Source organism: Corticium candelabrum, chromosome 22 (genome assembly GCF_963422355.1).
Source record: "Corticium candelabrum chromosome 22, ooCorCand1.1, whole genome shotgun sequence".
Taxonomy (NCBI): Eukaryota; Metazoa; Porifera; class Homoscleromorpha; order Homosclerophorida; family Plakinidae; genus Corticium; species Corticium candelabrum.
The window spans coordinates 907,701-919,834 of record NC_085106.1 but is presented as its reverse complement, the minus strand read 5'-3'; the positions used below and the strand labels follow the sequence as shown (position 1 = coordinate 919,834).

At 40.7% G+C, this 12,134-nt stretch overlaps 3 protein-coding genes across 3 annotated transcripts in view; 2 read left to right on the top strand and 1 right to left on the bottom strand.

Annotated features, from left to right (window-relative positions):
• The first annotated feature begins 56 nt into the window (after window positions 1–56).
• On the top strand, window positions 57–3,893 carry LOC134197167 (ubiquitin-conjugating enzyme E2 H-like). Its single transcript, XM_062666439.1, has 7 exons — window positions 57–211; window positions 278–354; window positions 431–505; window positions 1,279–1,318; window positions 1,383–1,435; window positions 1,495–1,623; window positions 3,587–3,893. The coding sequence occupies exons 1-7, from the start codon at window positions 159–161 to the stop codon at window positions 3,703–3,705; spliced, it is 546 nt and encodes a 181-aa protein (XP_062522423.1). The 5' UTR covers window positions 57–158; the 3' UTR covers window positions 3,706–3,893.
• A 92-nt stretch (window positions 3,894–3,985) lies between these two features.
• LOC134197643 (uncharacterized) lies at window positions 3,986–7,878 on the bottom strand. The gene is made up of 5 exons (XM_062666989.1): window positions 7,540–7,878; window positions 5,766–7,252; window positions 5,075–5,237; window positions 4,857–5,015; window positions 3,986–4,520 (listed from the first exon to the last, which is right to left on the bottom strand). Exons 1-5 carry the CDS (start codon window positions 7,876–7,878, stop codon window positions 4,242–4,244), a joined length of 2,427 nt encoding a protein of 808 aa, XP_062522973.1. The 3' UTR covers window positions 3,986–4,241.
• Window positions 7,879–7,909: 31 nt separating this feature from the next.
• The window catches only part of LOC134197165 (PX domain-containing protein kinase-like protein), an 11,053-nt gene continuing 6,828 nt past the window's right edge, over window positions 7,910–12,134 (top strand). Inside the window, exons 1-10 of the mRNA XM_062666437.1 lie at window positions 7,910–8,013; window positions 8,082–8,135; window positions 8,588–8,725; window positions 8,802–8,898; window positions 9,466–9,543; window positions 9,606–9,682; window positions 11,271–11,345; window positions 11,411–11,515; window positions 11,574–11,672; window positions 11,727–11,763. Of these exons, the coding sequence (XP_062522421.1) occupies window positions 7,939–8,013; window positions 8,082–8,135; window positions 8,588–8,725; window positions 8,802–8,898; window positions 9,466–9,543; window positions 9,606–9,682; window positions 11,271–11,345; window positions 11,411–11,515; window positions 11,574–11,672; window positions 11,727–11,763 (835 nt within the window). The 5' untranslated portion in view covers window positions 7,910–7,938. The remainder of the gene's footprint in view (window positions 8,014–8,081; window positions 8,136–8,587; window positions 8,726–8,801; window positions 8,899–9,465; window positions 9,544–9,605; window positions 9,683–11,270; window positions 11,346–11,410; window positions 11,516–11,573; window positions 11,673–11,726; window positions 11,764–12,134) is intronic.

Sequence of the window (12,134 nt, the reverse complement as noted above, 5' to 3'; positions counted from 1 at the left end):
CCCATCACGTGACAAACTAGGCGTTACTCTTGGCTGCCTTTGATGCTCATCCGGGAACTCCTATCAAAGGGATCGAAGTCCGACTTCTTTGTGTGCGCCATATCTCCCCATCAACGCTTCCGAGGAACTCCAAACCACGTCGAACGCGAAGAAAAACAATGTGCTCACCATCACCCGGTAAAAGCAGGATCGACCGCGATGTAATAAAACTGTAAGCGACCAAACAAGGATGTCGGTCATTGTCACACACTCAAACTCTGATTCATTTTCTTTTCAGAATCGAGAGCAATCACGACGTAACGATACTCAGCGGACTGAACGAGTTCTACGTCAAGTTTTTTGGCCCACCAGGAAGTCGGTTGCCCTCTTATTTCGCGTGTCTGCGTGCTTTGAGGTTTCGTGTGATACCAAGTTGTGCTCAATGTTTTAGCGCCGTACGAAGGCGGAGTGTGGAAGGTGCGCGTCGATCTGCCCGACAAGTATCCGTTCAAGTCGCCGTCGATTGGTGAGGATTTCGGGCTGGGAGATGGTTGTAGTGAGTGACACTCGCTGTCTGACATCATCTGCGACTCTTCCTACTAGTCGCGATGACGTCACTGTTTTTGCATGTGTCTGTGTGACGTATTCGTTTTTAAATTTGTGACGTCACGTTGGTGTGCTGTCTGGTGGTTTTGTTGTTGGAGAAGTGATGAAACAGTATCTGTGGTTTATGTGTATTTGTCTGTCTGTCTGTTTGTTTGTCCATTTGGTCTTTGTTTTTTGTTTATCCGTTAAGTGTTTGTTTGCTTGTCCGTTTGTCTCTTAATTGATGTTTGTGTCTGTTGATTGGTTTATCTATGTTTGTCTGTTTGTTTTCGGTTTATCTATTTATCTGTCTGTCTGTTGTCTGTCTCTCTGTTTGTCTGTCTGTCTGTTGTCTGTCTCTCTGTTTGTCTGTCTGTCTGTTTGTCTGTCTGTTTGTTTCATATTTATAAATAATGGCTATACAACAACAAATTGTGCATGTAATTACTACTGTAAACCCTTTAAAGTTAGAGTCCGTTGTCTGTCTGTCTGTCTGTTTGTCTGTCCTTTGTATATGTGGATGTTGTTTGCCCATCTATATATCCATGCAGCTTTGTGTGCTTGTCGATCTGTCTGTCTGTGTTTGTCTGACTGTTTGCGTTGTCATAGTTTATGATACACTAAAAAATTTACTACATATTTGTTGCATCTGTCTATTTATTGATATTAACAACAACATACGTTATTTATTTCTCTGTTGCTATTCGGTTGCAGGATTTATGAATAGGATCTACCATCCAAACATCGACGAAGCGTAAGACGACAACAGGACAACAAATCGTGATTTTGTATCATTAGTTTTGTCGTTGTGTGTGTAGATCTGGTACTGTTTGTCTCGATGTCATCAATCAGGCATGGACGGCGTTATATGGTCAGTAAGTGTCATAAATCTTTTGGTTGTGTTGTGACGATGTAAAGTGATTTTTTCAGATTTGAAGAATATATTTGAGGCGTTTTTGCCACAGCTGCTTGCTTATCCGAACCCAACGGATCCGCTGAATGGCGATGCCGCTGCACTTTATTTACACAAGCCAGAGCAGTATAAATTGAAAATAACAGGTAGCTCACGCACACATGGACACAAACACACACACGCACGGATACACACACACGCACGGATACACACACACGGATACACACACACACACACACACACACACACACACACACACACACACACACACACACACTTTGGTACTTCTTTGTGAGGGTTATCATATTGTATGTGTACTGTATTGTACTGTATCACACATGAGAAAGCCATGAAAAAAGTATCAATCAAAACCTGACTAGTTATGTAGCCATATGAGCTAGAGACAGTCTGACATGTTGCAATTTCATTTTCAACTGCTTGCAAACAGTGAAATCGACATTATCCAACACCTGCACTTTCCACATTTCCATATGTTGTGTGGAAACCGACTTGGCAAGTGGCGGTTGGTCGGCGTGTGCAAGTGATAGATGGTTTGGTCACTTGCACCAAGTGGTGCCGATGTGGTAAAGAGAGTGACATCATATTAGGAGAGTGACATCATGTTGGGACATCATGGTGATCTTTTATGGCTGCGTCTGATTGACTTTCTATGGACGAGGCTGGAAGACAATCCGACACTCTTGTTTCTCTTTGAAAGATTATGATGCAGCACAAATTGTGTAATACAAGCTCGTTCTAACTCTGTTTGCTTGGATGGCTCTGTCTCTTTTAGTACTGTGGTTGCAACGCAATGTATGCGAAATCTGAAATGGTGTGTCCTGTGGGACATTGTGGTTTGATGAGATTGATAGTTTTTTTGGCTTTTAAGGCTGTGTGTGTGTGTGTGTGTGTGTGTGTGTGTGTGTATGTGTGTGTGTTTGGTGTGTGTGTGTGTGTGTGTGTGTGTGTGTGTGTGTGTTTGGTGTGTGTGTGTGTGTGTGTTTGGTGTGTGTGTGTGTGTGTGTATTTGGTGTGTGTGTGTGTGTGTGTTTGGTGTGTGTGTGTGTGTGTGTGTGTGTGTGTGTGTGTTTGGTGTGTGTGTGTGTGTGTGTGTGTGTGTGTGTGTGTGTGTGTTTGGTGTGTGTGTGTGTGTGTGTACATGTCTGTTTGTCTGTTTGTTTCTTCTAACATTACAAATGAACGTTATTACAATCGAGGCTCAAGCAACTGACATGCTACTTTCTAAAACCATCAGAAATGGTTTGTCTGTCTCTTAGTTTGTCCATTCCTTGATTTTTTCCTTAATTGCAAAGATGTGTCTGCTCTGTGTTGATAAACTACCATAGACGCTTGTTCACTGCCATGTTTCTGTCTGTCTGTGTCTCTATTGTTTTGTTTGTTTTTCTATTCGTGGGTTCATGAATCATCCATCTACAGATCTCTATGTCTTCACTAACCTGCTTCTCATCCATCAGTTTGCTTTGTTTTTATTAATATTTTATTATATTATATATTTACCATATATTAATGTATTATATTAATTTATTATATTTACCATATTTAGTATGTATTATTTTATATGAATTTAATTTATTATATTAATTTATTATATTAATTTTGTATATTAATTTATATTAATTTATTATATTAATTTATTATATTGTTTTATGTCGTGCTCAACCAGATCTTTTATATTAATTTATTATATTAAGTTATTATATTAATTTATTATATTAATTTATTATATTAATTTATTATATTAATTTATTATATTATATATTTGCCATATAATTTATTATATTAATTTATAATATTAATTTATTATATTATATATTTACCATAGTTAGTATATATTAATTTATTATTTATCTAATATATGTGTCGTTATTCCCCTCCATAATGGGCAAGTGGGGTCTTTGCCCCCATCTGGGCACCCACCAACCCGGTAGCCCAGCAGGGTACATATTTCTGCGTAGTCACACAGTGAATAACGACTAGCCAATTCGATATAGATTGCAGGCATTACATTATATTTACTATATTTATTATCTCACTATTGTCTATTGTCTATCATCACACATTCATGTCTAACATTACCAACTGTCTCAGATTATGTGAAGAAGTATGCGACAGAAGAGGCGCTAAAACAACAAGAAAAGGAGTCGTCATCAAGTGAAAGCTCAATGAGTGATTTCTCCGAAGACGAAGCAGAAGGAATGGACCTATAGTATACTATAACGAGCACTGGAATCTATTCTATAGTTGAGTCAACATACTGTAGTGTTACTGTCACCTAATAGCGTGTAGTTTGTACATACAATAGTAAGTGTGTTCTTCACTCTTGTACTTCTTGTACAGAATTGCTTGGCAATTGCAATCAAATCTATGGTATTTTCTTGTCATGATCTTTACTGTACACGTTGTGTGTCTCGATTGGGTGTCTCATTGCAGTGTAATTGATGTCGTGAAGGCAACAACTGTGGCATCAAACAGAAGACTTAGTATGATCGTAAAGCCGTGAGTACCCAGTGGTGTGCCCGGATCAAAGGATCTCCAGTTGCTTGTTTGCCTTGTTTTTATGTATCCAACTACTTCAAAATTGTGACAACGTACGTATAATGTCTCAACAGCATTAATACAAATTTATGAACATATTGCACGTAGCAAGCAGACAACATCAATTTCATTTCTTAAAAAAATTATACAAACATTATCCTTGAATAAAAAAACAAGACAAAGTAATGTCAATCATGCAACCATCATATCAATCGCTGGCATGAAAAGTTGTGGTGGCAGTGTGTTTGTGGTATCCATAATAATGATATTCAGTCTGATTCCCAACCACTTCTTGCACTACAAATTTGTCAGGTTTGTTGTTCGTCGAGTATATGAGCACAGAGTTGCCTCGTTGTAATCCTAAGATGTCGATTCTCTTTGGTCCAATAGATGTGACGGTCACTTGGGACGAGGTGGTATTAAATGTAAAAGGATAGATGAGGTCGACTTCGATGGAACATGGAGAGGCACCCATCTCATTCTCTATCTGGATAAAATAGGAATAATTAGTGAACTGGCTCTTGGAACAAGGTTTGAGGTTTGAAACAGACAGATATTACTGTACACACAGACACACAGACATGGACAGACAAATAGAGACAGATATATGGACACACAGACAGATAGACAGGCGTGTTTCAACTATATGTATTGGACAGACAGACAGACAGACAGACAGACAAACTAGCAGACAGAATGACGAACAAAACAAACAAACACACAAGCAGACAGACAAACAAATGCACAAACAATTCTGTTTGTCTTCCTGTCCATTCACTCATTGACACGCAGTCAAACACAAAAGCCACATGAGCAATCATACCAAGATCCACTGAACAACATCATCCATCAGAGCAGACACAAGAAAACCTCGTTCAGCTCTGAGTCTATAAAACACTGCCTGTGACCATTGCAGCCGCTGACTCCTTGGCACTGCAGGAAATATCCTAATAATGCCACCATAAGACTGCAACAGAGTTGTCTACCAATAAATACAAATACATTACAAAATTTTCGATTTGAGTAGATAAAGGATTTTACTTGGAGAGCATATGCAGCCGCTGCTGGTGATTCGGGAACAGGATTGTCGTCTTCCATGTAGAAAGTGTTTGGTGTGATTTGATGCTCTAGGAGAGACGTCAAGTTACCAATAGCTGCGGATCCTCGTCCAGCCAGTGCAGACATTGCTGCTACGGCTGCAAACCTAAATGCAAGAGTTTGGCATTCAGTCTGTGATACATGATTGACAGATGCATTCCTCTAATACAATAGTGTAGTGTGTTGTGAGATGCATCCCTCCAATACAATAGTGTAGTGTATTGTGAGATGCATCCCTCCAATACAATAGTCAGTGTGTTGTGAGATGCATCCCTCCAATACAATAGTCTAGTGTATTGTGAGATGCATCCTTCCAATACAATAGTCTAGTGTATTGTGAGATGCATCCCTCCAATACAATAGTCTAGTGTATCGAGAGATGCATTCCTCCAATACAATAGTCTAGTGTATTGTGAGATGCATCCCTCCAATACAATAGTCTAGTGTATTGTGAGATGCATTCCTCCAATACAATTATACACAGACATTTGTATTCCCAGTATACAAAACCATTCATCTTCAATTTCAGAATTTTTAACTAGCATCTTACTTTTTCATATGTTACAAGTTTTATGTGTTTTAGCTCACAACTCAATAGCAGATTGCAAGCAACATTGCAGCAGCAGCCACTAACCAAAAGCCTGTCATCTCCTTTGACTTAAACGTAACTTCATAATACGTATCCAGCGACTTCACCAAGATGTCACGATTTGTCTTGTTATCCATCGTAAAGACATGCAATGGTAACCACACGAGAAGATGAGAAAAATGCCTGTGTGGTACACTGAATGTTCTATTGGCATAAACCATGATTCCCGTGTTATTGTCAACATGCAACGAAATGAGTAGTTCCTGAACTTCATCACAAAAGTTAGTCATATTGCATGGGTATGATACTTTGTTGGTGTTGTCTTGGCAAAGATCGATGAGTACGTCACAACTCCAGCGTAAGAGGCTAATATCGTAGCTTGCATCCCAACCGAGTGGAAGTGGATACTCTGGAGATCGTGTTGGAGGCAACCGCAAGTTAATGCCATCGTTAACCAGGAAGTGACGATACCAAGCAATGGACCGTGATAGAAGAGGAAGCAGGTCAGTGAGAAAACACGTCTGGTTGTATTCATACTGACACTGCAGCCAGACGTTGTGACAAAGCCACAGCAGATTACCAAACTCGGCGTCATCTGTCTCTATCGTTTTCATCGGACTGAAACCATCAGAGCTACAAGCACCGCCGATTCCTGCAGCATCGCTGTACGTGAGATTAAACATTCCCCCGTAATTCACACAATTCCACGTCCAATGTCCATTTGCTAAGTTTCTACGCAAGTGGTCGATCAACGTTCTGCCAAGGTCGAGATGGTTGGATGCGTACACCGGCCAATATGTCAGTTGAAGGTTTAAGTCGTTCCAAATGGCAGGCCAATTGGAGTGGATAAACCACGGACCAATCAGGTCTCGCACCGGCCCGCCAGCACGCATACCTGATCTCATCACATACATCTGTATCCAATAGAATGCTTCGAGACGCGTGTCGCTGATCGAGAGAAAACTCATCGGATAAAACAAGTGCCACACGTTCTTATGACTTTCTAGCAAAACAGGTATCTTCGAAATCGAGACGTTTTCTAGTGTCCGTATCGCTTCAACTTGAGCGTTAACAGTCGTGTTATACGGCCAGACGCTACTCGAGATGGTAACATAAAGAAAGTGTTGACCCGCTTGTACACCCGGCAATAGCGCTGAGCTAAAATTGCCCATATATGGAGACTCAAGCAATTGAGTGCATAACATGCCCTCACTGCTGTCATCACCAGTTGATGGTTTAAACGACGAGCATTTCTGTTTGGGATTGTAATGTACGCGGCAATCATCTTCACTGCCGTAACAAACAGTCTCGGGTTCAAAAATCCATTTAGCGTCTGATTCCCCGCTCGTTGTGTTCCATAGTATGGTGACGACGTCGTGAACTGCATGTGTGAGTATTTTCATTGTTATTTCGCCTTTGGATGTGATTATTGTGCCGTTTAGAAGTGCATTCCATAGATCAAGAGTCATGTTGCCAGCTTGCATTGTGCCGGCTGTTTGTAGACGAAGATAGCCGACAGGCAGACGTGGACGCTAAACAATAGAATGAGAGCAAATTGTCACGTCAAACAAGCAGTGTGCTAAATTTTTGCATAATTATGGTTTTCCTGATTTACAAATAATTTTGTAAATTTCAATGTTACCATCTCTATTGCATCAGATCTGCAATGCCGCGCACAGACACTGGGACTACAAGGCTTTTAAACAATATTAATTAATTAATCATCAAACATCCGGGTGTTATGCAATATATTTTATCTATTTATAATAAAATTTAATTAAAACATTTTAAATCAATTAATTAATTAATATAAACTAACTTCCCACAAGTTCCCGTATGGTTGTCTTTGATCATAAATGTCTTGCCTCCCAATTTCCAATCTGAATTCAGGCGTATCGCCAACAGACGCACATCTTGCTCCTCCTGGCCCCTGACCATGATCGCATACATAAGCTAGCGCACCTAGCAACCCGTTGCCAGTGAAAGGCGCCAACGTCCAATCAGCTGGCAGGAAACTCCACACGTGATCAGCGTGCGACCATCCCCACTCCAAATTATGACGTCCAAGAAACGACTCCCAGTTAATAGCATCCGTCACGAGCGTAGACAACGAACGAGTCGTCAACAACGCGAATATCCAAACACAGAGCAGGGACATCATTCTACGCATGCGCACAAACCACTGAATGGGCGTGGCATCAGCACAATTCTTTTCGAGATGACGAAAAATCTTCTAGACGATACCATCCCTCTTCATTGTTTGATTGAGAATTTACGTGTGGACTCACACGTGGTCGGTTGAGCTACCACGAGAGTGACAAACATTTTAATTTTGTTTTAATTTTTGTTGTTTGTTGTCAGACCTACGAAATACGCGTCTGGCGTGGTGTGAGAAAAATGACTGACTCATGGACGGTATGTCAAGACTGTAACATAACAATTTATAGACAAATCGGCGTTTGCAAATGTTGAAATGTCTGTTGTCCTTGGAGTTCTGTGATTAGTTTGCGAGATATATAAATTAAATTATTAAGTTATTATTATTTATTAATTAGTAAATTATTGGTATAAAATAGAAGTAAAATTAATAAATTAAATTATTAATTTATTATTTATTTATTAGTAAATTATTAGTATAAAATAGAAATAAAATTAATAAATTAAATTATTAATTTATTATTATTTATTAATTAGTAAATTATTGGTATAAAATAGAAGTAAAATTAATAAATTAGTAATGATAATATAATAAAATAATAAAATGAATTAATAAATTAATAATCATAATAATAAATTAGATATTAATATCTAATAAATTATTATTTTTAAATGAGTTATTCTGTGGATTGTTTTTATTGATGTTGCAGGTGTCTAGACGATACAGTGATTTTGATGCTTTGCATGCGGCATTGCAGCTGGCAGACGTCGACTTGCATCTCCCTCCTAAGAAAGTGTTTGGAAACAAAGACAGGATGTTCGTGATTGAGAGACAGAGGCAACTCGAAGTTTGCAGCTTTAGGATGTTGTTGAATGTTGAAGTTGTTGATTGCGGTCTCTTGGTCTTTGTGTGTTGGTTTATAGTCGTATTTGCAGACTGTGTTGCGAGAGCCTGTGTTGGCGTGTCAGCTGCCGGTTAAACAGTTTCTTGATCCTGACAATTACTCATTCAATTTTTATGGTGTGTGTGTGTGTGTGTCCATCCATCTGTCTGTGTGTGTGTATGTTGTGTGTGTGTGTCCATCTGTCTGTGTGTTTGTCCATTTATCTGATCTGTTTGTCTGTGTGTTTGTCCATCCATCTGTGTGTGTTCAGCTGTGTGTGTGTCTCTCTCTTTCTGTGTGTGTCTCTCTCTCTGTGTCCATCCATCTGTCTTTTTGTGTGTGTATTTTGTCCATTCATCTGTTGTGTGTGTGTGTGTGTGTGTGTGTGTGTGTGTGTGTGTGTGTGTGTGTGTGTGTGTGTGTGTGTGTGTCCATCTGTGTGTGTCCATCTGTGTGTGTGTGTGTGTGTGTGTTTGTGTGTGTGTGTGTGTGTGTGTGTGTGTGTGTGTGTGTGTGTGTGTGTGTGTTTGTGTGTGTGTGTGTGTGTGTGTGTGTGTGTCTGTGTGTGTGTGTCCATCTGTGTGTGTGTGTGTGTTTGTGTGTGTGTGTGTGTGTGTGTGTTTGTGTGTGTGTGTGTGTGCACGCACTGATGCACACGCTTGCGTGTGTGTTCTTACTCACTCGTATCATCTATTGTTATACAGAAGAAGCTTATCGTCATGTATCGATGTTTTTCCGCTCAGAAGTAAACTGGGAACTTGTAGAGCCATTACCAAGAATCGGTCAGAAGTTAAGAGATTTTTCCATGAACTTATATGCATATTAGACATGATGTTGACTTTAGGTTGGCGATTTAGGAAAGAATACTTTATGATTCGGCCAAAGGATAGTCCGAAAAGCAGCAAGCTCATCTTATCTTATGTTTGTATTAGTGTTGTCATGCAGTGGGCATGTTGACTGACAGTAGAGTTGCATGTCAACACGACATACGACAGAAACAGAGCCAACAGTTTAGTAGATAGACAAATGATTTACAGGTGCACTGCCAAACAGATTGGTGAACAAATAGATGGATTGATTAATGGGAGGGTGGACAGACAGAATACAGACAAACAGATAGCGCGTGCAGTGCAGCTCAGAAAAGCAGTATATACAGTGACGTACTGATTGACATGTGAGTAGGCAGATTAGATGATGTGTGAACAGATGATTGGAGATAAACAGATGGTCAGGCGGACAGACAGACAGATAGACAGACAGACGGACAGACAGGCAGACAGATAGATAGACAGACAGACGGACGGGTGGACAGACAGAGGCACTGACAGATAGACAGACGGACAGATGGACATACATACATACATACATACGGACAGACAGATGGACATTCATACATACATACAGACAGACAGACAGACAGACAGATCAACAGACAGGCAGACAGACAGATAGACAGACAGACAGACAGACAGACGGGTGGACAGACAGAGGCACTGACAGATAGACAGACGGACAGATGGACATACATACATACATACAAACAGACAGACAGATGGACATACATACATACATACAGACAGACAGACAGATGGACATACATACATACATACAGATGGACAGACAGATGGACATATATACATACATACAGACGGACAGGCAGATTAACAGACAGACAGGCAGACAGACAGGCAGACAGACAGACAGACAGCCGGGTGGACAGACAGAGGCACTGACAGATAGATAGACGGACAGATGAACGTACATACATACATACAGACGGACAGACAGATGGGCATACATACATACATACAGACGGACAGACAGATGGACATATATACATACATACAGACAGACAGACAGATTGACAGACAGACAGACAGGCAGATTGACAGACAAACAGACAGGCAGACAGACAGACAGACAGGCAGATAGACAGACAGACGGACGGATGGGTGGACAGACAGAGGCACTGACAGATAGACAGACGGACAGGTGAACATACATACATACATACATACGGACAGACAGATGGACATACATACATACATACAGACGGACAGACAGATTAACAGACAGACAGGCAGACAGACAGATAGACAGACAGATAGACAGACAGACAGACAGACGGGTGGACAGACAGAGGCACTGACAGATAGATAGACGGACAGATGGACATACATACATACAGACAGACGGACAGACAGATGGACATACATACATACATGCAGACGGACAGACAGATGGACATATATACATACATACATACATACAGACAGACAGATTGACAGACAGACAGACACAGACGGATGGACAGATGGACAGTCACACACACACACACACACACACACACACACACACACACACACACACACACACACACACACACACACACACACACACACACACACACACACACACACACACACACACACACACCTACACAGATATACATGCATCTATACTATCTATACAGATGCTCTCATTTTACAAACACCTTTCTCCTATCTAGTGTGAACCCGGACATCCACTCTTGCTATCAGAAAAAGACCTCTCTACCTCTCTGAGACTCCTACCTACCATACAGGTCACTCACATCGAATCATCCACCATCACTCCAGTTTGTATTCACACCCTAACTCTGCATTCCAGCATCCCAACATTGTACAGACAATACGCACGTTGTACAACGGAACTGGAGCAATAATTGTGCGGCCGTTCTTCGACACTGGCTCACTGCGTGATCTCATATACAAAGTACCATTCCTTCTCGATTTTATCAACTATATTTATCAGTCCACATTTGATTGGTTAGACAAAACCGACCGCTTTGTTTCTGAAGAAGTATGGGAGTCAGAAATCGAGAGGCGTTAACTATGATGATATTAGACGCTTTGGGAGACAGATTCTTGAGGTTGGATGGTGCTGTTTGTGTGAGGCGTATGGATGTGAGTTGTTGTGTGTGTAGGGATTGAAGTTTTTGATTGAGCGTGGGATGTTGTTTGGTGAGTAAATGTGTCTTGTGTGCTTCATTGTGGGTGTGTCATTGCACAGAGAGACGTACGTAAATGTTGATGTTTGGATGTGATGTGTATGATGTGTGAGTAAGTGGAGAGATTTTTGGATGGGTGGGTGGACTGATGGGGAAATAAGTGAATGGGTGGATAGGTGGGTAGGTGGGTGGTGGGAAATGAATGCAGAAAGATTTACACACCTACATGTGGACACACCCACATCTACAGTTATACACACGTACACACACACGTACACACACACACACACACACACACACACACACACACACACAATGACACACACACACACAAATGCGCACACACACACACACACACACACACACACACACACAAATGCGCGC